Genomic DNA, 23069 nt, shown 5'->3' on the forward strand with positions numbered 1-23069 from the left:
CTTTTTTTTTTTTTTTTTTTTAAAGATTTTATTTATTTTTAAAGAAAGGGGAAGGGAGAGAGAAAGAGAGAAGGAGAAACATTTATGTAAAAGAGAAACATCTATCAGCCACCTCTCATACGTGACCTGACAAGGGGTTGAACTGGCAACTCAGCCACACCAGTAAGGGTGTTTCTGAGCTCTACTAGTGCTGGGCATCTGAATTCAGAGCCTGAACGTGTGTCCTGAGGATACCTTCCCTTGGGGCTCTCAAAGCTTCACCATTGCCCCACTTACATGGGCCTAGGGAGGATGCTTTGTGCCCTCTCTAAAATTCTGGCTTAAGAGTAGGTATGAAGAGCCTCTGGGACAATTTCAAGTGTACCAACACTTGAAGAAGAAGAGAAAGATCAAGGAATTGGAAACCTGTTTGAAAAACTAATGACAGAAAACTTTCCTAACTTGGTGAAGGAAATAGACATACAAATCCAGGAAATGCAGAGTCCCAAACAGGATGTACCCAAAGAGGCCCACACCAAAACACATCATAATTAAAATGCCAAAGGTTAAAGACAAAGAGAGAATCTTAAAAGCAACAAGAGAAAAGCAGTTAGCTGCCTACAAGGGACCTCACATAAGACTGTCAGCTGATTTCTCAAAAGAAACTTTACAGGTTAGAAGGGATTGGCAAGAAATATTCAAAGTGATAAAAAGCAAGAATCTACAACCAAGATTACTCTACCCAGAAAAGCTATCATTTGGAATTGAAGGACAGATAAAGAGCTTCTCAGACAAGAAAAAGTGAAAGGAGTTCGTCACCACTAAACTAGCGTTATGTAAAGTGTTAAAGGGTCTTCTTGAAGAAGAATATCAAAAATATGAACAATAGAATGGCAATAAATACATATCTATCAACAATTGATTCTAAAAGACAAAATAAACAAGCAGAGCAGAGACCGAATCATAGATACAGAGAATGTTTTGTTGGTAGCCAGATGGGAGTGGAGGTCAGGGAGATGGGTGAAAAAGGTGGAGGGATTAAGAAGTACAAATTGGTGATTACAGAATAGGCATGGGGCTATAAAAGCATAGGGACTAGAATAGCCAAAGAACATATATCATGACCCATGGACATGGACAATGGTGTAAGGATTGCTTGAGGGGGGTGGAGGGGGGCAAAGGGAGCAAGATTGGTACAACTGTAACAGCATAAACAATAAAATATATTTTAAAAAGCAATTGATCTTTTAAAGGAGAAAAAAAAGAGTAGGTATGAAATCCTTGTGATTCCCTGGAGCTTTGCTGAGGTCATGCTGGCCCTTTAGAACAAGGGTTTACTACAAGTTTCAGGAAGGACAAAAGGAAAATGAACACAGAGTAACCAGAACACAGAGATTGGATCTGGGATCTGTGTTTCCCTGGCTTGCCTAATGATAAAATTCCCTGGGGTGCTCGATTTGAATGTGTGCATAGGTTTCCATGCCTCTCTTCTGGAATTTCAAATTCAGAAAGTCTGTGTCCTCCCCTGGAAATCTGTTTTAGCAAGCATTCTAGGCAATTCTGGTTTGCAGCTGGGTTGAGAACCACTAAAGTAGATGTGTAATGGGTCATTCTCTTGGTATTGAAGTCCCTTCCCACCCTAGCTGCCTCTATGTTAACCCCACCACCTGGACCCTGGTCCTGGCCATTGAGCTTCAGTATTCCCAAGGCTGTTTATTTCCAAACTTCAGAGCTTAAGAAATGTTCAGGGTTCTTTATTGTCTTTTGTTAAAAGGCAGACTCCTAGCCCCATTCCAGGAGATTCAGATAGAGTAGGTCCAGGGCAGACTCCCACAAATCTGCATTTTTGAACTCTAAGAACTTCTAATGCCACTGGTCTCTGGACCACAGTTTGAAAAGACTGCTCTTGACAGAGGAGAGACTCAGAGTGATGATGAGTCCTTTCTGCCTTCCTAAAGCCCACCTCCTCAGTGACTGGTACTTGCTTTGGTGACTGAGACAGGAATGACAAGGTCTTTCAGGGGTGATCACATTTTCTCACAGGAATAGGCCCTGACCCAGCAGGCTTCACTTGCTGGGGCCAATCATACCTGAGTATAGCACAGTAACCTGTGTTCTTGTGAAGAGGAGCTCACCGCACAGATAGGGCAGAGCACATGTTTCATTCCTGCCCTTCTTGTGGGACACTGAACCCCTTGGTTTGGGTGGTGGAGTTGACATGTACTGTTTAACTTTGTCTGGTAACCTTCAACAATACGGGGAGGGACATCGAGACTAAAGATTGATTTGGAAACCATACATAAGCTCCTAATTCCTAATTTCTGTAGAAATAGTTGGAAAGAATGGCAGCCTTCCAGGGTGAGCTCCTGTACTGCTCCATACCCCTGCCCCCATCTCTGCCTTAGCCCTGATTCAGTTTTTTGGCTGCCTGGGTTGGGGGATGTCTGTTGATAAACCGGACTAGTCTGGCTGTGCCAGTGGGTGTCAAACTTGAGCTCTATCAGAAGTACCTGGAGAGCTTGTTCACACACAGATTACAGAACTCCCAGAGTCTCTGTTGCAATAGGTCTAGGGAGGTGTCAGGAATCCACATTTCTAACAGGCTCTCAGGTGGTGCTGATCTGGAACCAATTTCCCTAAACCACCCTGTCTCCATGTAAGTGCTCAGCTTCAGTAGTGTTGCTTAACCAGCTCAGGGCTCTGCTTCCCTCCGCCTTTCTCGGGGTCACAGAAGTGCTGGTGTTTGAGGTAGGTATTTTGCTCCCAGTCCTCCTGTCATGGGACCGGTTCTGAGCTCTGAGCTGGGGCCCGTTTGCCCCAGCACAGTCAAGGACCTCTAGGCTCTTGACACATGCAGGAAAGAATTCAAGAACAAGTCCAAGTGAGAGTGAAAGCAAATTTTATTTAGGTAGAGAAAAAGAGGCTAGGATGCGGGTGTCAGGAGACAGGATCGGGGGTGAGTCCAGGATGAGCTGCTGCTCACCTAGTTGCTGTGAAAGAAGCAGAAGTGCACGTCCGAGTGGACGTGGGTGAACGCGCAAGTGAGTTGCTCACTGGGTCAGTCAGTTCTTGGGATTCTATGCGAGGTTTGTGCAAAAGGTATCCAGCCATATAATATGAAAAACAGAGACATTTATTGAAGAAGATACAAGATAGAAAAAACATTGGACGTAAGATAGTGATGCCTCTGTCTCCTTCAAAGTAGGCATCTTGGGGCCTCACACAGTTCTCCCAATTGCCATCTGCTGCCCCATTGTATTTTCCTGAATCTCATTGGAGGTCTGAAATCTCTTCCCTTTCAAAATCAATTTTAGTTTTGGGAAAAAACAGAAGTCCCGTGGTGCCAAATCTGGACTGTAGAGGGGCTGAGTCACCTGGGTGATATGACGTTTTGCCAAAAAACTCTGCATAAGATGTGTTGCATGAGCAGGTGTGTTTTCATGATGAAGCTGCCAATCACCAGTTGCCTACAGCCCTGGCCTTCTGAATTATCTGAACAGTTTGCACAGAGAAATGTTCAAGCTTAACGCAAAATTTGATGCAGATTCATTGCTCTACTCGCTCAGTCATTTTGAATGTGATGGCCACACAGTGCACATGCTTACTCAACAGCATCTACCACCCCAACTGACTTACTACAGTGAAGTCGTCATTGTTCACGCATGTGCATTCCAGTCCACTCGCCTTGGCTGCCAGATCACATCCATGCTGCGCAAACCGTTCTCATTATATTAACAATGGCTGGACTTTTTCCGGACAGACCTTGTATGTTTCTAAGAGTAGGTTGATTCTGAACTTTATGGTGCCAAATTCTGACTCTGTGTTTAGGTTGGGAGGAGGGTCCTTGTTCCTGATATGGTCCATTCCGAAGTGTCGTGGTGTTCGTGGTGCCACATTCTCGTGGTGCCATATGCTGTCTCCACCTTCGGGTTGGGTAGGGGTCTTGTTTCTCATAGAGTCTGCTCTGGAAATATCATGATGTTTATTCCCTTTAGCCCCCCATTCTACTTGTGGAGTCAGTTTTCATTATAATGATGGTATAATGAGTTTTGGGGTTGTTCTCTGGCCAATTTTTCCTCCATCTTTGATCGATCTGGTTTTAGCCAGACCTTGTTTTTTACTTCTGTGACCACTGCAGGGGTTTCCTGCCGTAAACTATTTCCCTTTGATCATGTGTGAAGGCAGGGGCTCTGATGAGAGGACTTAGAGGCTTATAGGGTCTGCTCCTACTTCTTCATTTCACTTGTCAGGAGCATTCCCTAACTTCTTTCTATCTTGCCTCACTCCTGGGTAATCTCCCTGTGCTTCCTGTGGATTTTGCCCTCCTTCTTTATTCCAGCTGAGCCCAAGCTGAGAGTAGCAGTCGCACCTGAAGCTGAGCATGACTTGGAGTGTTTCTTGCCCCTTGCAGCGAGAGGCTCAGTGAGAAGCTCAACTGGAGGCTCAACAAGAGTCTCAACAAGAGGCGGAGAGGGACCAAGAGAGGTGTGAAGAGCAGGACTAGGGGCTGCTTTCATTCTTCTCCCTGCCTGTATTTCACCCCAAACCCTTTTAAGGAATGTGTCTCTTTGTGGGCCCTCTTGACTCAGGAATGGAATTTCCAAGTGGCTGGGTGTATGGTGTAAAGGTTAGTTGGGTGTGCTTGTTGCTTAAGAAGTTGCTGAGAACCTCAAAGTTGTGGTTAAATATGGGCTCTGTGGAAAGTAACCCCTCAGATCATAAATTCGTAGCTAGGTAGGTCGGTTGTGTCCAGGCATAGAATTTCTTTAGTGAAAGGCTTATCTTTGTCTTAAGTAAGCCATGTCCATGTTTCTGTGCATTTAAGTTAGTACACCTTTGAAAGGCCCCCATTCAGACTGCTCCTTCTAACACCAGATCAACTTTTCAGGCCCCTCCTTCTGAAATAGAACCCCCAGGCTGTTCAGTTATGAGGGGCTTGATTGCTGGCCACCAAAAAACATAACTCCCAATACCAGAGTTGGTGAAAAGGTTATACAGATTTAGATTAATGGCTGAATTCTGTCATTAACTCCCACTCCCTTTAAAACACTCACAAACACACAGTCCTGTCTCCCCTCTTGCCAAATCAGGCCATTTTCAGAACAGAAACGTCAGAGGTACCATCTCCCTCTAGGAAAATAAAAGTCTGTGGCTCTGTATTTCCCAGACACAGTTCAGCTCCCCTAGAAGCTCCCATCCATACGTGCTTGACTGGGGAGGTTCTGCCCATGTCATGGTGTTCTCCAGCTCTGAATCCAGAACTGCGTGTCACTTTCTTACACACCAGACTTCCTGGCGGACTGGTGGCCCTCTCTGCGTCCTTCTAAATCACTTGGCTCCTCTCTGTTCCCCAAATGGCTGCTGCCTTATTTTTAAAACCCTGACCGCAGCCTGTGACAGTCAGTGTGGTGACCAGTCCTGGCCACTCACAGAATCTCACACAGGCCCCGTAAGCTTTTCATCACCATTCTGTGGTCAAAGTCCCTCCCATCTCCTTTGCAATGTGGAGCGGCCTTAGCCATTTGCATAACTAAGAAATGAGGTATCTCTCAGGAAAATGGCTGTGCTCCACTGAGTCCCATCCCCCAATTCTGAGGCTTCTGTCCTCTCTCTTAGACTTCCAATGTGTGACGACCCTCAAGCGAGCTCATAACCTTAACCATCCTGTGGCCCAGTCACTGCCTTGCTTTCTCCCACCTTCATCTGTTCTTCATGGTCTCCCCAATTCTCAAACACGTGAAAGAAACTGCAGGCTGTTATTTTCTGATGCATTTTTCTGAGTCTGTTTTCTCTGTCTCAAGTAAATTTTTATAAATATTCTCAGCAGGTTTGGACAAACTCTTCATGACCATTAGTCTGGTAGCTGTAGTGATGTTTGCTGACACTCCCAGGTTTGCCGACTCACTGTGGCCCAGTGCCCCTCAGGAGGTGATATTAAATCCAGCTTTGTTGTATCTCTGAGGTGGCCTACTGGGAGAGGCAGGATTCCAGGAAATTTTCAGTAATCTGAGCTGGGGAAATGCATAACAATCAGTTTTGTGAGGGTCTAAAACAGAGTGATTATGATCGAGGACTCTAGAGCTGTAAAGTCTGGGTTCCAATCCAGCTCTGCCACTTACTGCCTGTGTGATTGTGGGAATGGTAAACAAACCTTCCTTTCTCCTTTTGCATGAGAATTTGACCTTCTGTTAACTTTGTATCTCCTTCCTCTGGGAACATGATGAAGGGGGTAAGTCATCTGTATTTACGCAACATTGCTTATGATAAAAATGACCTCTTGTGATAAAAATGACTGCAACTGGACTGCGAGTCCTTTTCATATCTGGTAAGAAGCCATTCTTTGTGCTTTGCTAAGTATGGTGATTCTTTTGCTGTCCTCTTCTTTATGGGGACTCTGGAAGCTATGCCTGTGGAGTTTGTTAGAACAATAATGGCTCCTGTCAGGTGTTAAACTAGGCTGGTTGCCATAGCCACTTATCCCTGCACCTGAGCGTTCACCTTGGGGGCCAAAGAGAGTAGTTTTGTTTTTTTTTTAAGTATATTTTATTGATTATGTTGTTACAGTGGTCCCAATATTTTTCCTCTTTGCTCCCCTCAGTCCAGTACCCCCCTTCCTCCAGCAATCCCACTCCCCTTGGTTCATGTCCATGGGTCATGCATGTAAGTTCTTTGGCTTCACCCTTTCCTATATTATTCTTAACTCCCCCCTGTCTATTTTGTACCAAACAATTATGCTTCTTAGTCCCTGCACCATTTCCCCATTTCTCCTCCTTCCTCCTCACAGCTGATAACCCTCCAAATGATCCCTATACCTATGATTCTGTTCCTATTCTGGTTTGCTTAGATGAATTTTGTTTTTATTTTTTAGATTCAGTTTTTGATAGTTGTGAGTTCGTTGTCATTTTAGTGTTCATAGTTTTGACCTTCTTTTTGTTAAATAAGTCCCTTTAACATTTCATATAATGATGGTTTGGTGATAATGAACTCTTTTAGCTTCACCTTGTCTGGAAAGCACTTGATCTGCCCTTCCATTCTAAATGATAGCTTTGCTGGATAGTGTAATCTTGGTTGTAGGTCCTTGTTTTTCATCACATTGAATATTTCTTGCCAGTCTCTTCTTGCCTGCAAAGTTTCTTTTGAGAAATCAGCTGAGAGTCTTATAGGCACCCCTTTATAGGTAACTCTCTGCTTTTCTCTTGGTGCTTTTAAGATTCTCTTTTTATCTTGAAACTTTGGCATTTTAATGATGATATGTCTTGGTGTGGTCTTCCTTGGGTCTAGTTTGTCTGGGACTCTGTGCTTCCTGGACTTGTATGTCTCTTTCTTTTGCCAAATTTGGGGAGTTTTCCTTCATTATTTTTTCACGTAAGCTTTCAATATTTTGCTCTTCCTGTTCTTCTGGCACCCCTATGATTCAGACGTTGGCACATTTAAAGTTTTCCCAGAGGTTCCTAAGCCTCTCCTCATTTTTTTCAATTCTTGTTTCCTTATTCTGTACTGGTTGACTGTTTTTTTCTTCCTTATATTCCAAATCATTGATTTGAACCCTGGTTTCTTTCCCTTCACCATTGGTTTTGTGTGGATTTTCCTTTGTTTCACTTAGCGTAGCCTTCGCTTCTTCCCTTATGTGTCTGCTGTACTCAAGCATATCTGTCAAGCCTGTGAGCATCTTTATCACCAGTGTTTTGAGTTCTGTGTCTGTTAGGTTGTCTATCTTCTCATCTGTTAGGTTGGCTATCTCCTTGTTGCTTAGTTCTCCCACTGGAACCTTGATCCAAAGAGAATAGTTTTGGATGGCTTGATGGACTGGGGTCCTGTGGACTGGTGCTATTGAAGAGGAACTCCTAAGGCTGCCCTGTCTGAGAGCTGTGTCCCTTCTAAGTGGATCTGATGTCAGGTGTGCCATTTGATAGTCTTGTGAGCCTCAATGTTCAGTTGAAACCAAAAAGTCTCCTGGTGTATTTGTTTTTAAACTCTGTGTGCATTTTTCTCATCAGTAAAATAGGGATGATAATACTGCCTGCCTTCTAGGGTTGTTGGGATGATTGTAAGGTGCTTAGAACAGAGTACATTTGTACGGACTGCTATCATTATCATCATCATCATCATCAGGAAGGGAGAGCAGGAGGCCCTTTCTCTTTTGGGTCAGTTCCAGCCTCATCTTAGTTACTAACTATATGACTTTGGACAAATGATCTCATTCTCTAAGGACACAGATTCTTATGGTATATTCTAGGTTTTCCAGTTATTTGTTGAATGAGTCAATGAATTAAGAGAGTATACTAAATTTTCCTTAGGGTCCCTTCTGGTTTCAAATATAACATTTTGTGTGGCATTGACTCTGAGAAGAAAGCTGAAGGAAGGATGGGGAAAGAGGTGAGAAACCACCTACAGAGGGAGTGGTGTGAGGGGTCAAAGGTTTGGAGTGGTCTGGAGAGGGCACAGTTCATTAGAAGGAAGGGGGATGGTGTCTAGTAGTTCCACTTCCCACAGTGGTCTAGTCAAGGCCTAAGAGAGGAATGTTGACTTTTCTGACCTTTTAGTAACACTTTTCTGTGTTTTCAGGGCAGGGGTAAAGGGATCAGAGGGCAGTGGTGTGCAGTTAAGGATAGGTTGAAATGGCTACTCTTGGTTATTTTTTAGTACTTCTTTGAGAAAAACCGCAGTGTAGTCTCACACCCCTGGATTTTTCTTCTCTGAGGACACCACTCACAATGGCAATGAGAATGAGGATTTCTGACGTCCCAAACCGCTGCAGAGAGGAGTTAGCAGAAGGCCAACCCTAATGCTGTGTGTTTCTCCCTCCTTAGGTCTGAATGCTGGGGCTTTTTATGCCTTGTCCACTCTGCTGAATCGCATGGTGATCTTGCACTATCCGGTAAGGGAGTCCCATAAGCAAGTTTCGTAAGCATGCTGGGCCTGGGGAGATTGAGGTTTCTGAGTCTCTCTCAGCAGGAGGTGGGGTAGTGGTTAATCCTGGATCCCCCACTTCTAGGCAGCGTGATATGGGGGCATGCTTATGGGACTTGGAGGGTCTCAGCCCCAGCTCTGGTGGCACTGAACTGTGTGACAAGCTAGTTAGCATCTCTGAGCTCTCATTCTATCTTATGCAAAAGAAGCATAATTACTTACTGAAAGACTATTTTTAGGATTAGAAAGTAAATAATATTGTGTGTCTATATATATATTCATATATATTATATATATATATATATACATGAAGTGCTCGCCCTGGCTGGTTTGGCTCAGTGGATTGAGCATCGGCCTGCGAGCTAAGTGTCGCTGGTTCGATCTTCCAGTCAGGGCACATCAGAGAAGGAAAACTCTGACTCCAAAAAACCTCCGCTGCCTTGCGGCATACCTCTTCAGGGGAAAGGCTAAGGGAGTAAACCCCGACAGAAAATCCGGAGCCGGAGTCCCTAAGGCGGTTTGACGTTGTAGTCAACACCGGCAACTCCTGCGGCGCACCTGAAGCCAAGCTGTATTGACTCCGTCTTTCCCTTGGACCCTTCAGCTGCGAAGAGAGGGGGGTGGGTCTGCTGCATGGGCAACAGCAGACCCTCCATATCACCCTGCCCAGGCTCTGTAGCTTCAGCTTCACTGGAGAGGACACTCCAGCGTCATCGCAAGATGTCGATTCAACACGGGAGGAGACAGATACCGTGTCACTCCCGAGTTGGACTGCACAGCCATTCTCGGCGGTGCAGATAGACTCTTAAGAAGCTACACCATCGTCTCTCGAGACGGACGGCTGCCAACGAACGATACATGAAGTGCATAGCGTGGTGCCTGGCAACACAGTAGATAAATATGTATGGAGAGTTTCATCTGAAATATTTAATTTGTAAAATATGGGCAATGTTCAATTTTGATTGGACTCTTAGTTACTCAACTGAAACTCTTTTAAAAATGTTTCCTGAACCAGTGAGGGCTAGATGCTGGGAATGGGAGACTGAGTGTCTTGGATTCAGGAATTCCGAGTCCAGTCTCCTTGTGAAAGGACCAGGGTCTCGTAGCTGCAGAGGTGGTCACTGTGGCTAAGTGTTCCAGTTTTGGAGTTTGACAGGTCTGGGTTCAAATCCTAGCTCTGCACTTAATAAATGCCTCAGGACCTTGGACTAATAGGTTAATGTCACCTAATGTGCCTCAGTTTCTTCTTATGAAAAAATGGGGAATACTGATTCCTAGCTTTATGGTGGGGCATTATGAGAATTAAATGAGATAATGATGTAAAATCCTTGGCATGGTGCCTATCTCATAATAATAAGGGCTCAAATATATATATAACTATTATTTTACCATTTCTTTTGGCACTGATAGCTCTAAAAACCAAAGTATGACATATTTGGATATACATATTTGTTTTCCCTTCTGTGAAATGGGAATAATGGTAAATAAGATAAAAGTGGCTATAAGGATTATATATTTCAAAAACTCTACCTAAAAGTAGTTCTGAGGACAGAATTTGGTTCACCCCAGCATCCAGTATCATACACACACATCTGGGATTATAGTATGGTGGGAGAAGCATCTATTCTAGGATATTCTCCCCATTGGCAGTTTTCTACAGGAGGTCTTGCCTTAATACATTCTGAGAATTGGCTCTAATGGAACCTGAGTTCCTTGCCTTTGCCCATTCAGCTCACGGTGACTGTGCTCTGTCTGTGCAGTATCGTTGCCTGATCTTTAGGGGCTGTGGTTTTCTTTCCCAGAGGGAAGAAGTGAATGCTGGAAGAATAGGCCTGACCATTGTCATTGCAGGAATGATTGGGGCTATGATCTCAGGCATCTGGCTGGATAGGTCCAAAACCTACAAGTAAGTGACTCTTCCTCTTGGACTGAGAATTGGGGGACTCATATTTGAAATGACATATTCATTAGCAATACAGCCTCAAAGGTTTGGGTGTAACAGCTGAGTGGACAAATGGGCAGTTCAAATTTATCTTCTTTGAGCCTCAGTTTTCTCATTTATAAAATGAGGGATCTTAGGGAGCTTAGAGAAAAAGGACATGAGGCCTAGCACAGTACCACCCCCCTCATAGCCATGGAAGGGGTTGATGGGGGAGAAGTGAAAATGAATGTAGAAAAAAATGTCAGCAGTTGGAAACTTTGGGAAGACTCCAAGCAGTGGAATGAGGGGTGGAGGAGTGACACTGGCCTGTGCTCATAGCTCCCTGGGACTGCATGGGTCTAACCATGGTGTTCTGTGCTTACTTTGGTCTGCCGTGTATTATCTTGCAATTGCTTATACCTTGTTGGTAAATATTGTTTTGTGCTTTGGGTCTGAATGTTCCGTGCATTTCTTAGAGCTCAGAGCGGCCTTTCTAAGATTTTAGTGTATCCATATGCCAGATTCATCCAGAATGCTTGTTAAAAGTACAGACTACTGGGCTCTACCATTATGGATGCCAGCCCATTCAGTAAGGAATCTGAATTTGCCTTAATCTGCATTTGTCTCTGTTTGTCTCAATTCAGTGGCCAGGCTCAGAGAAAAGACTGGAAAAAACAGAGGTCCAGCATCCTTCTCTTCTTACTGCATTGGGTGCTCAATCGATGCTGGCCAGTAGGGCAGCTGCCAGGGTTGTCCAATGCTGGGGCGGGGCAGTGTTCTGGGCTGCTTTGTCGAGGCCGCCAAAGTTCCCAGTGTCTGGAGGCGACAGACAGTGGCAGACCTGTTCTCTGCCACACAAACCTACTTCTGTGAGGCTCTGGTCAGACCAGGTCTCCCTGTGGCTGCCTTAGTCAAAGGCCAATTGAGGCCGTCCCCCGGGATGTGGCTGCCTTGCTGAACATAACGGAGGACCTGGCTTGGCTTAATAAACTGCTGCCGGAGCTTGGCTGCCATCTCGTCTCTGTCATCTGTCAACTGCTTGCTTCAGCCACACATGAGGGCAGTGGGGACTGGCCTTCCCCAAACCAGCGAACAGCACTGTCTCTGTTTCCGGGGCTTGCTCTGTGGCAGGAGAAGGAGGCATTGGAATGCTGCTAGGCTGGAATCCATGGATGAGGCAGATGAAAACGCAATGAGAGGGCTGGAGAGGACACGTCAGGACCTAGACGTCACCAGCTCCTCTGTGTCACTCGATGCCTAGATCCTGCAGTCGGCACAAGACACCCCCTGCACTGTTACCCAGGCAGAGAAAGGAAGAGCGAAAGCTGTGATCTGTCTTTGGGGTGCCACTTCTTTTCTCTCTGAGGTTCCCAGATTTGCCCAGCTTGGTTTGGAGGCTGGAAATCGGGTGGTCAGGTCTGTTTATCTCAAGCTGGAACTGCAGATAGCTTTTCTAGATGGGGCAGTGGTTTAAGGTGAAGCTATGTTTCCACAAAGCTGGTGAAAGATGAGCTGGCAGGGTCAGAGAGACCGAGTGGTGTTCATGAGGTTGCTTTCTGCAGGGTGTGTCGGACTAGATGCGGGAGCAGGTGGAGGAAGGAGAGCAGCTTGGAAGCACTGGGTGGCAGGGGCCTTCTTCAGAGGCTCTGGCCTTGCGTTTTTCCAAAGCAGCAACATTGCGTTAGTATCCACCCTGCAATAGTAGAGCACAGGGTTCCAATCCCAGCTCTGCATTTACTCAGTGGGTGACTTTGAACTAGTAATAACTTAAGTAGTCTGAGCCTCAGTTTCCTCATATTTAAAAACAGGGATAGTCATACCTTTCTCTCAGGGCTTTTATAATTGTTGAGTAAAATAATAAATGAATGTAAAATGCTTAAGAGACTTCCTAGCACCCAATTGACATAGGTATTAGTTTGACCTTACTATAGATATATTTGCTGATGCCCCCACTGTGTTTCTGGCTTTGGGGGAGATGTGTGAAGGCTTTAAATTTTCTTTGTCTGAGACCTGATGTTGGTGGCAGGAGGGCAGAGGTATGTGCAGAGCTGGGAGAGGAATGCAGGTCCAAGCAGAAGTCAGTGCCCCAGCAGAGTCCAGAGTGGGCACTATGGGAGAAGGGTCGGGAGGGGCACCAGCGGTGTGAGCCTGAAACAAATCAGTTCATTGCTGATGGTCCCTTGGAGCAGACTGACAGAGGGGAATGGAACCGGGAGTGGGCGGAGCTTTCTCACTGGTGTCCGAAACTTAATTCAGGGATGGAGAATGTTCTCTCTTAGTTCCTGCTGTCTGGAGTAATTCCACTTCAGCAGGAAAAACTACTGTACTTGTGAAAGTAGCAACAGGAAGAACGTAGAGATGAGAGAGAATCTAAAAGTCAGGTCACTTCTCAGCGTTGTCATGGGATCTTGGGCAAAGCAGACATGGGTGGCTCCTGGGTAGTCCTGCACACTGGTGTTTGTCCTGTTTGTTTTCCTGGTGGAGGATGAGGAGAGGAAAGGGCTGTGCTCTTCTTGCTGTGGGTGGGAACTGACATGTCGAAGTGCAGCTTGGTCTTGTTGAGAGGGTTCTGCAGGAGGAGAACACACGTGCAGCAAGATGGCTTCACTCTCCTGGCCTTACCATGTAGCAATGACCACATGTAATTAAATAAGTATCTGTGTGATCATTGCTTCAGTGTCCATCAACCTCATGGACAGAAAGTTCTATGAGAGCAGATGTCCCAGCACACGGCAGAGGGTTTGCCACACAGCAGGTGCCTGATAGATACTTGTAGAATGAATGAGTGAATGAACAAATGATCCTGTTAAAGTTAGAAGTGTGTGAGTCAAATTTTTGTTTCTGCTCGTAGGGAGACAACCCTGGTGGTCTATATCATGACTCTGGTGGGCATGGTGGTGTACACAGTGACCTTGAGCCTGGGGCACCTGTGGGTAGTGTTCATCACCGCTGGCACATTGGGGTAAGTTTGACCTCTGACATGTTTAACTGGAAAACACCATCCCATGGCTGACATCCTAGGATGTAAGGTTGAACCCTTTGCTGCTTTCTCACTGATCTCTGTGGAGATTTGCAAATGGTGGCCAGAGGTTTTTTTTTTTCTTTCTTTCTTTTAGGATCATATGAAAATACATCTTATTTCTAGCCAAGGTCTTATTTACATGTAGTATTCCAAAGGCCACCAGGAGCATCCAGGCCCATCTTTGCTGTTGAGATGGAGTGTGTTCTTCACTGAGTCTTTTTTAGCTCTGTCTAGGACAGCCTGTCCTAGGAAGGCTTGGGTCCTGGTCTTAGTTCTGCTGCTGTCTGTCTGTTAGACCACAGGCACGTCGCTTAACTGCTCTGAGCCTCCATCTCCTCATGTGTGAATGGAGATAGGTGGCCGGCCTTGCAGAGCTGTTGGAAGGATTGAGAGAGGCAACAGATGTGAAGGCAGCAAGAGTGTGGTGCAGATGTAAGAAATGAGAAATGAAATTTTCTAGACCTGCTGTTTGGGAAGGCTTAGGAAAGAGTATCCCTTCCACAGGTGTCTCTGCTCAGCTTCACCTCCTAATTATTTACTGTGGGAAGTCCATGAGCGTGTGTGTGTGTGTGTGTGTGTGTGTGAGAGAGAGAGAGAGAGAGAGAGAGAGAGAGAGGCTTCAGTCCTGCTCAGCTGGTGACTCACTGGGGGAAAATAAGGAGGACTTTGAGCTCCTCCAGGTCCCACAGTCATGGGGATGCTGTTCAGTATCCAAGGACTTCTCACTCCCAGCCTGAGTACCCATGACACAGAGTCTCTCGGCTGTGGGCTGAATACCCCAGACATCCCCACCCTTCTGTAAATGCTGACCCGGTCTGCAACCCATGACTGGATGTAGAAGAAGCAGAGCTTTTCAGTACAAAGGCTTCGTGAGTACAGGGCCTACATATGAACTTCTTCCTGGCCTGCAGGGCTATCTTTCCTTGGCAGGGCCTCCTACGGACTGGCCTGATCATTCAAGGGCCTGGAATGTCTTGATGAGTAGAAATGAAACAGGAAAAGGAATTCTAAGGGAGGAGGTGGGCTCTCCATCCTTCTGGTTCTGGAAGCTCTCCATCACCCGGTTTCTGTGATCTACCCTTCAGGTTCTTTATGACTGGCTATCTCCCGCTGGGATTTGAGTTTGCTGCAGAGCTGACATACCCAGAATCAGAAGGCATATCCTCAGGCCTCCTCAACGTGTCTGCTCAGGTAGGTCTTATTTGGTGGTGCAGTGGCTCTTTGTTCCCTGTCCTGCTTGGCTGGCGCAGGCGGTGCATTATGGCAGCTCAGCTCTACTGCAGGCTGTTTGACTGGGCCCTTATTTCCAGTCTTCTGTGTACTTTTCCAGGTGTTTGGGATCATCTTCACCATCTCCCAGGGCCAGATTATCAACAACTATGGAACCATGCCTGGGAACATCTTCCTGTGTGTGTTCCTCACCCTTGGATCAGCCCTCACTGGTGAGCTGGGGCCTTAGGACAGGATGAGGCTCGCTCAGGCTGCTTATGGGCTTAGGCAATTTGGGACCCGGTGTCTTGATTGATTGTGTAGATCAGGGGTACACATGCAGGACAGAGGGGAGGGCTTGTCAGGAAGTCTCTTTGGGAGGCAATAACGTGTGTAAGTGGAGTGAGCTTGGGCTTTGGAGATAAGAGACCCTCATTTGAATCCCAGGCTGTGACACTGACCTTCATAGCTGTTTGACCTTGGGCAAGTGGACCAACCTCTGGGAGCCTCAGTTTCCTAATCTATAGAATGGGGATTATTGTGAGGATTAGAGTAATATATGCCGACTCTCTGGCAAATTTAAGTGATCTATATGGCTACTGTCATTGGCTTCTGCCTGTCAGGGGCAGCAGTGATCTCCAGGCTTGATCAGGTTAGGTGACAGTGTGCCCCAACCTTCCCGAAATGTCTGAAGTAGGTCTGGAATATCTGGGCCCCTTAGGAAAATCGGGGCTCCCTCTCTTGGATGGACTTGAACATTGGTCTTCTTGACAACTGTCTCTTGCTTTCCCTTCTCAATCCCTTGACCTCAGCATTCATCAAGGCTGATCTCCGGAGACAAAGAGCAAACAAAGAAACTCCTGAGAATGTATGTATGTGGGAGCTCGCTGGACTGAAATCTGGGTCCCAGGCTGAGGATGTGGCAGCATGGGCGGGGGTGGGGGAGCTCCCAGAGGAGCTGCGCTCAGGTCCCTGACACCTGAGTTTCCTCTGGCTGTTTTAGCACTGCTGGCCTGCCGCTCTTTCCCGGGGCCTTTCTCCCGCTTCCTTCTCTTCTCCTGGCCTCCCTGCTTTGGTCCTCAGAGTGTGTCACTATTGTCACAGTCTGCTGAGCAGCACCCACCCCTTCCTTGGCTCCTGAGCCCAGTTCTGAGGCCCTGGCTCTGCTGCTTTCAGCCTGGGGTCAGTGCTAGACAGGAAAGGCGGGAGCCTGGCTGTCCTGTCCTGGCAGTGGTGGCCCCAAGGCAGCAGCTCTCCTGGTATGTGACAGCCCCTTAGGCAGTGCTGTGGAGATGGAAGGACTGGAGCCAGTGGCTGGCCAGTAGGGCCCTAAAAGGATAAGTCTGGAGGCAGAAGTGGTGGTGGTAGAAGGGGAGAGAACCAGGAGTGTGATCTACAACAGGAAAGTGTTTCCCTTTTCTTCAACTCAGCTGGGAATCATTAAATCGGATGAGTAACAGTGGGATATTTTTAAACAAACAAAAAAAAAAAAATGCAAAAAAAACCCTCTAAAACTTATTACAGAGGTAATACATATTCTTTATAGAAAAATTGCATTGGCTTGTACATGTCCATATCCCCATAAAATATATGTGTGTGTGTATGTGTATCCATGTTATACATACACACACATAGATTGTTTTTAAACAAAAATGGAGTCTTGTTCTATCTGCATCTTTACTTGTTATGAACACTTATCAGTTCATTAGTCCTTTACAACACACTTTTGTTTTTTTAAACTACAAACTTTTAATGCCTGCACAGTGTTGTTATGCGGGTAAGTCATAATTTGTTTAACAGTTTTCCTGTGCACGGACATTAAGATTGTTTCCAATTGTTTTAAATCAGATTGCGGTTAATGTCCTGAAAGCGGAATCTTCGCGCATGTTCTGAAGCACAGTATTTCCTTGAGAAATGGATCTGCGGTCATGAACACATCTAAGCCCTTTATATGTATTGCTGAACTGTCCTCTAGCAAGGCACTATCAATACTCCCAATTTATAGTGCTACAGCAGTAGTGTGAGTGCCAACACGAAGTGTTTATCTGAGAACTCTGCCAATTTTCTAAGGCAAAAATGGTATCTGCAAGAGATATATTTAGCATTTTAAGGATATGTGTTGGCAGATAGATGATAATTTTTAGTACTTTCCTATTTGTCTTCTGATATCACACTAGACTTGGCAGTAGCTTGTGGAGGGAGGAGCTAGGACTGAACGTGCATTGGGGAGACAAGGAAAGCCTTGGGGCAGGAATGCTTTTCTCCAGACAGGTGCAAGGACCGTAACAGCGCCACTGTGCAGGTGGGCTTCCACCTGCGCCACGCACAGGGAGACAGTGACTTGGATTTGGAACACTTTGGTGAACATAGAATGAGCCTGGGGAAAGGTGCCTGGAATAAAACAAGATAGATTTCTCCTGAAGAGGTTTCAGTTTGGAATGTGACATATTGTGTCAACTGATGTGATATTTAGCCATGTTTATGATGCAGACAAGAAGAAAGTAAAAGCTACTTGTAGTCCTGGCACCCAGAGAAAACTTAGTAACATTTTAGTGCACTTTTCAGTGCTGTTTCCAATGGGAACGCTTGTGCACATTTGGTTTTCTACTTTGCTTGTTTACTTAATACAACTTGACAACCTTTCCACACCATTACATTCTATAACCTCATATCTGCACACATGCACAGACACACACACACACACACGCACACACACACTTTTCCATTTCTTCTTGTTGAGTCTTTAGGTTGTTCCAATGTTTCACTATTTTTGCAACCAGATCCTTGTACATGCAGACTAGGTTAGTTACACATGGTTGGAGTTGTTGACTCAGTCACCTTTTTGGAGTATTAGAAATAGCACAGGCCCTGGCTGCTGTGGCTCAGTGGATTGAGCATCAGCCTGCGAGCCAAGTGTCGCTGGTTCGATTCCCAGTCAGGGCACATGAATAGGTTGCACGTGAGGTCCCCAGTTGGGGGCGCAAGTGAGAGGCAACCACACAGTGATGTTTCTCTCCCTCTCTTTCTCCTTTCCCATCTCTCTAAAAATAAAATAAACAAATTATTAAAAAAAAAAAAAAAAGAAATAGCACAGAATAGGAATAGGAATAGGAGACAAGTCTGGTGATGATTCTCAACTGTCTATGTCCCTGGATAAGTCACTGAGCTCTCTGGGCCTTGGTGTTGTGGGAGGCCAGAGTCATGCTGGGCTTGACCCCCCAGGAAGCCAGGGCTGTCTCAGGGCATTGCTTCTCTGGAGCCCACCATGGTGGTCAGTGTGAGTGAGGCCTGCGCATTAGCACACCAATTCATTATCAGAGCCAGGTAAAGCCGGGCACATAGCACATCTGGCCAGCACTGTTCTTTCCAATAAGGGAGGTATATAGTTTTGGTAAAAAAAAGATACAAAATTTATGAGCTGGGGATAACAACCAACCTTGACTATGAAAATCTTGGTTTGGGTTTCCATTGTTTTTCCAGTTGGAAGAGTGGTTATGCTTCCATTCCCACTAATCTGTGTTTCTGACTGTGTTTTCAAGGCAATGGCTCTGGAGGAGGCAGGAGTGCATGTGTGCGTGTGTGTGTGTGTATGTGCGTATGTGTGCCAGAGAGAGAGATGGCCTGATTGACTTGTGTTGCCTGAATGAAGCCTTCCCGTGACTGAGGCTGACCTGGTACCAACAAGTTAGCAGGGCTGAGAATGGGAAGGTTGGATTTCTGCAGTTGTTACCCTTGCCATGGACTGTCCCTGAGAGGCTCCCTGGGGAAGCACCATTGGCACAGGGCTCTAGCTTGACCCCGCACTCATTCCTCCAGCCCCTGAGAGGTGTTGGCTGTGCAGGGCCGTGCTGTGCCCAGGGCCTTCTCCCTGACAAGATGAACCCTTGAGCTAAGAAGCAGGGTGCCCCTTAAAATAGCAAATGTCCAAGGCAGCAGGATGACCCTACTGTCCCCACAGGATATTTTTCAGGCCATATTTAATTCCAAGCCCACCTAACAAGTGTGACCCAGAAGACTCTTCTAATCCTGTGCCATCTCCACCTGACAAAGCCAAAGCCAAAACCAAGCTGACCCAATCTCTTTCTCTGCATAAAGTCGTCGTCGTCGTCGTCGTCGGCAGCCGTCCGTCTCGAGAGACGATGGTGTAGCTTCTTAAGTGTCTATCTGCACCGCCGAGAATGGCTGTGCAGTCCGACTCAGGAGTGACACGGCATCTGTCTCCTCCCGTGTTGAATTGACATCTTGCGATGACGCTGGAGTGTCCTCTCCAGTGGAGCTGAAGCTACAGAGCCTGGGCAGGGTGATATGGAGGGTCTGCTGTTGCCCATGCAGCAGACCCCCCCTCTCTTCGCAGCTGAAGGGTCCAAGGGAAAGACGGAGTCGATACAGCTTGGGTTCAGGTGCGCCGCAGGAGTTGCCGGTGTTGACTACAACGTCAAACCGCCTTAGGGACTCCGGCTCCGGATTTTCTGTCGGGGTTTACTCCCTTAGCCTTTCCCCTGAAGAGGTATGCCGCAAGGCAGCGGAGGTTTTTTGGAGTCAGAGTTTTCCTTCTCTGATGTACCCTGACTGGAAGATCGAACCAGCGACACTTAGCTCGCAGGCCGACGCTCAATCCACTGAGCTAAACCAGCCAGGTCTGCATAAAGTATATATACATATTTTTAGTCATTGAGTTTGTATGTGCAATTGTGCATCCTGCCTTTATAAAAACCTTTTGTTGCATCCATTTTATGCACATCATAATAATATTCCTCATCCTGGGGGCTGCTTCCAAATGGGGGTAGTCGGAAATTCAGAGGAAGTTGCAGACATGGCACTTGGACAGCTACTTGATGGTCAGTGCAGGCGACTTGCAGGCTGTCAGACTGGGGAGCAAGCGTGACCAGAGGACAGCGGCACTTGGAGTGGGTTGTTCTAATATTTCACTATGCTTGCAACCAGATCCTTGTACACGTGGACCAGGTTAGTTACACAAGGTTGGAGTTGTTGGCTCCGTCACCTGGGGTGCTTGGGCCACTGCCAGAGGAGCCAGGTGTGCGTGTGTGTGTACAGACACAGTACGCAATAAAAAGTTCACACTTCAGGTGGGGGGCGTGCGATGGTTTGTAGTGGTGGTGGCATCTCAAAAAGTTGGCCTTTTTGGTTTTTCCTTTGATGACATTGTGATGGGGGGTGGTGCTCACGTGTGCATGTACATATGTGTGTGTCTTTGTGTTTAGGGGACATCCTTGTGCCAGGGGCTGGCACTTCTTTTCTTGTTCCCTTTGTTCACTCTTGAAGATGCTGGGTGGCCTCTGGCTCTCGTTTTTCCTGCTGATTATACAGTTACTGACAGGCAAGCCCCTCCAGCCCGGGGTGTATCTTGCGCCTCTTCACCCAACAGACTGCCTGCTTGTTTTGTCTCATAGAAACAACAGGAGGAGGAGGAGGAGGAGGAGGAGGAGGAGGAGGAAAAGGAGGAGAACAATACCAGCAAAGCACCCACCACTGCACCTGAGGAGCGCTTCTAAGAGAAAAAGGTGGTTGCAACTCAGGGAACACAGAACACCCTTCACCCCTCCTTCAGCCAGCTCAACTCTCACTGCCAGCACAAAGGTCTTCGCAGGGGCAGCTTCTGGAGAGAGCCGGCTGGAATGTCTGTGGCTTGGCTGGCAGGGCCTATGCTCCTGGAACCCACTCAAGAACCCGCATGGTCTAGCTGAGGAAAATCGCGCCTTTCACCAAATGCAGATGCAATTCCTGCTGCCTCCCCTTCTGGGTTCTGGGAGCTGGTACCGGAGAGGCTGGTGAGTGGTGGAGTCAGTCCTGGCCTGGCGCCTTACCTTCTCTCCTCCCCTCCATCCCTTGTGGAGAAAGCCTGCCAAAATATCACGGAAAGAAAGCTTATTCAGGATATTAACTTTTTCTAGTGTCTTAAGACCCTTAGAAGCCCGATTCTAAGCAGCGGCAGCTGTTCCGGATGAGTCATTCTTGGGTCGTCAGACTGACTGCTGACTTCCTGTGGGAGAGGAAGCTCCATCAGAACAAACCTATGGGCTCCTGGGGCCGAGGTCCTCGTGGCCTAACATTGGGGTCTATCTCCAGGCCCTCTTTCCTAAGAGCTGATCAAACCAAACGTCAATAAACTTGAGAAAGACTTTGCTGTGGCCATGAAGGAGGAACTGATTTGGGAGAGGTAACCACCTAGGTGTGTGAGGGTGCTGGGGGTTACCTTCTGAGCTTGTGGAGGCCCATATTTGGGAACCCAGGTAGCTCGATTGGGGAGTGGGGAGGTTATTTTCTACAAAAAGAAGTCCTTGCCCAGGGATTCTGTGTGTCACAGTCACCTCTGATGCCTTCATGTGGACTCTGCCTGAGAAGCTAAGGGCTTGTTTTCTCTGGAGAGAGGGAATACCAGCCAACTTCCTGTAATAGTTACTGAAAATGAACCTTGATTCATTCCACCTGAGAAATCCAAAGCTGCTTCTGAGATGAGAGGGAAGGGGCAGAAGGAAAGGTGGCCTTTGGAATGGGAATGGAGTCTGCTTGAATTAAGTATATTCCCCCTCTGGTGGGGACAGTATTTGCACACCCAACCCCTTCTGGCAATAACCTGTACTCAGATGTTCTGAATTTAAAGGGATTCTCTTTAAGCCACCCAGGCTGACCTCCTCTCCTGCTGAACCTGCTGTCTGGCTCTACTCATAGGCTTAGGTAGCATCTCTTGAGCAAAAGCCATTTGGGTGATTTTCCCTATACTTTGAACAGCCGCAGTCATGACCACTGTGCTGTTTTGCTGTGCCTACAGCCCTGGACTCAGCATATTGGAGCAGCTGTGCTAGCAACAGCACTGGGGTGCTCGGGCTACTGCCAGAGGAGCCGGTGTGTGTGTGTGTGTATGTGTGTGTGTGCACTGTAAGTAATAAAAAGTTCACACTTCAGGTGGGGGGAGTGAGTGATGGGTTGAGCAGGGGTGGAGAAAAATTATGCCTTACTTTTTGATAAGGAGAAAGGTGTTTAGTCTTCAGTCCTTTAATATGTATTAAACTGTTTACCAAATCCATTGCTTTATTTTAAAAATAATCTCTATTTTCTATTTGTAAACCAGATGTTTGGAAACAATAAAAGATTGTCCAACTGGTCTGTCTTGTCATTTGATGGGGCAGAGATGGCTTTTTGGTAGTCTCCACAAGATTATTGCACATTTCGGAGGGCTGGAGGGGTTCATTGGGGAGATGATGGGGATGGAGGAGCAGCTCCTGGGGCCCTCCATAGAAGTGGCCCTCTGTTTACATAGGTGTTACCTTCCTAGCGGGTTATTTTTATTATTTATTTACTTATTTATCTTTTTTTTAATTTATTTTTTGGGGGGACCCCCGCTCTGTAACAATTCCCCCCTCTCAGACTTAAGACCCTTTATAATTTTATAAAGGACAATGGGTGAAGGTCTCTTGCTCCTCTAGCTGCTTCAAGCTGGACATGGTCGTCATCCTATCTACCCTTGGGTCCAGAAATTTCTAATAAGAGTGGCGGTGTGGAGGGGAGGGTGGCCTTCCCACATGGGGAAGGATCGTGCAGACTCCAGGTCGGTTGGCTGTCCCTGGACAACAGCGTGCTTGGTTTAACAGGCTGGCATCCTTGTTGTATTCTGGGGGCAACAGATTTGGCAACAGGGTTAAAGGCATCATTAAAACTATTACCACTAGATGACAAAAGGCAGGGATTAATTTTTCAATGTCCCACATTAGGAAAAAAAAAAGGTTTCTTTGGAGGAAGGTGTGCAAGGCACGTCACACCTGTCCAAAGCCCTTTTGCCCACTATACTTAGTTTGGGCTGAGGAGAATATTTTTAGATTCCCCCCTCTCAGATCTCTGGGCCCTTTCTGTCCAAGCGATTAGGATAGAAAAGAGAAACCGGTTTTAAAGTGAAGCCCACAGACCACCCCATTCTTCACCAACCCAGCCACTTAGTTCAGCCAAACTATTGAGTCTCAGGAGGCAGCGCTGCAGACAGGATTAAGTGAGGCCTATAAGTACAGACAATCC

At 46.6% G+C, this 23069-nt stretch overlaps 1 protein-coding gene across 2 annotated transcripts in view; it reads left to right on the top strand.

The window, feature by feature from the left end:
* FLVCR2 (FLVCR choline and putative heme transporter 2) overlaps positions 1–21181 on the top strand; it is a 52612-nt gene extending 31431 nt beyond the window's left edge. The window contains exons 4-10 of one of the 2 annotated variants that reach the window (XM_090271192.1): positions 8790–8857; positions 10692–10795; positions 13662–13772; positions 14918–15023; positions 15163–15274; positions 15854–15909; positions 20453–21181. In XM_090271192.1, coding sequence (XP_090127318.1) covers positions 8790–8857; positions 10692–10795; positions 13662–13772; positions 14918–15023; positions 15163–15274; positions 15854–15909; positions 20453–20554 — 659 coding nt within the window. In that variant the 3' untranslated portion in view covers positions 20555–21181. The remainder of the gene's footprint in view (positions 1–8789; positions 8858–10691; positions 10796–13661; positions 13773–14917; positions 15024–15162; positions 15275–15853; positions 15910–20452) is intronic. The other variant, XM_090271193.1, reaches the window with a different exon arrangement.
* Positions 21182–23069: the final 1888 nt, after the last annotated feature.

Source organism: Furipterus horrens, unplaced genomic scaffold (assembly GCF_987537825.1).
Source record: "Furipterus horrens unplaced genomic scaffold, mFurHor1.1.pri manual_scaffold_3, whole genome shotgun sequence".
NCBI lineage: Eukaryota > Metazoa > Chordata > Mammalia > Chiroptera > Furipteridae > Furipterus > Furipterus horrens.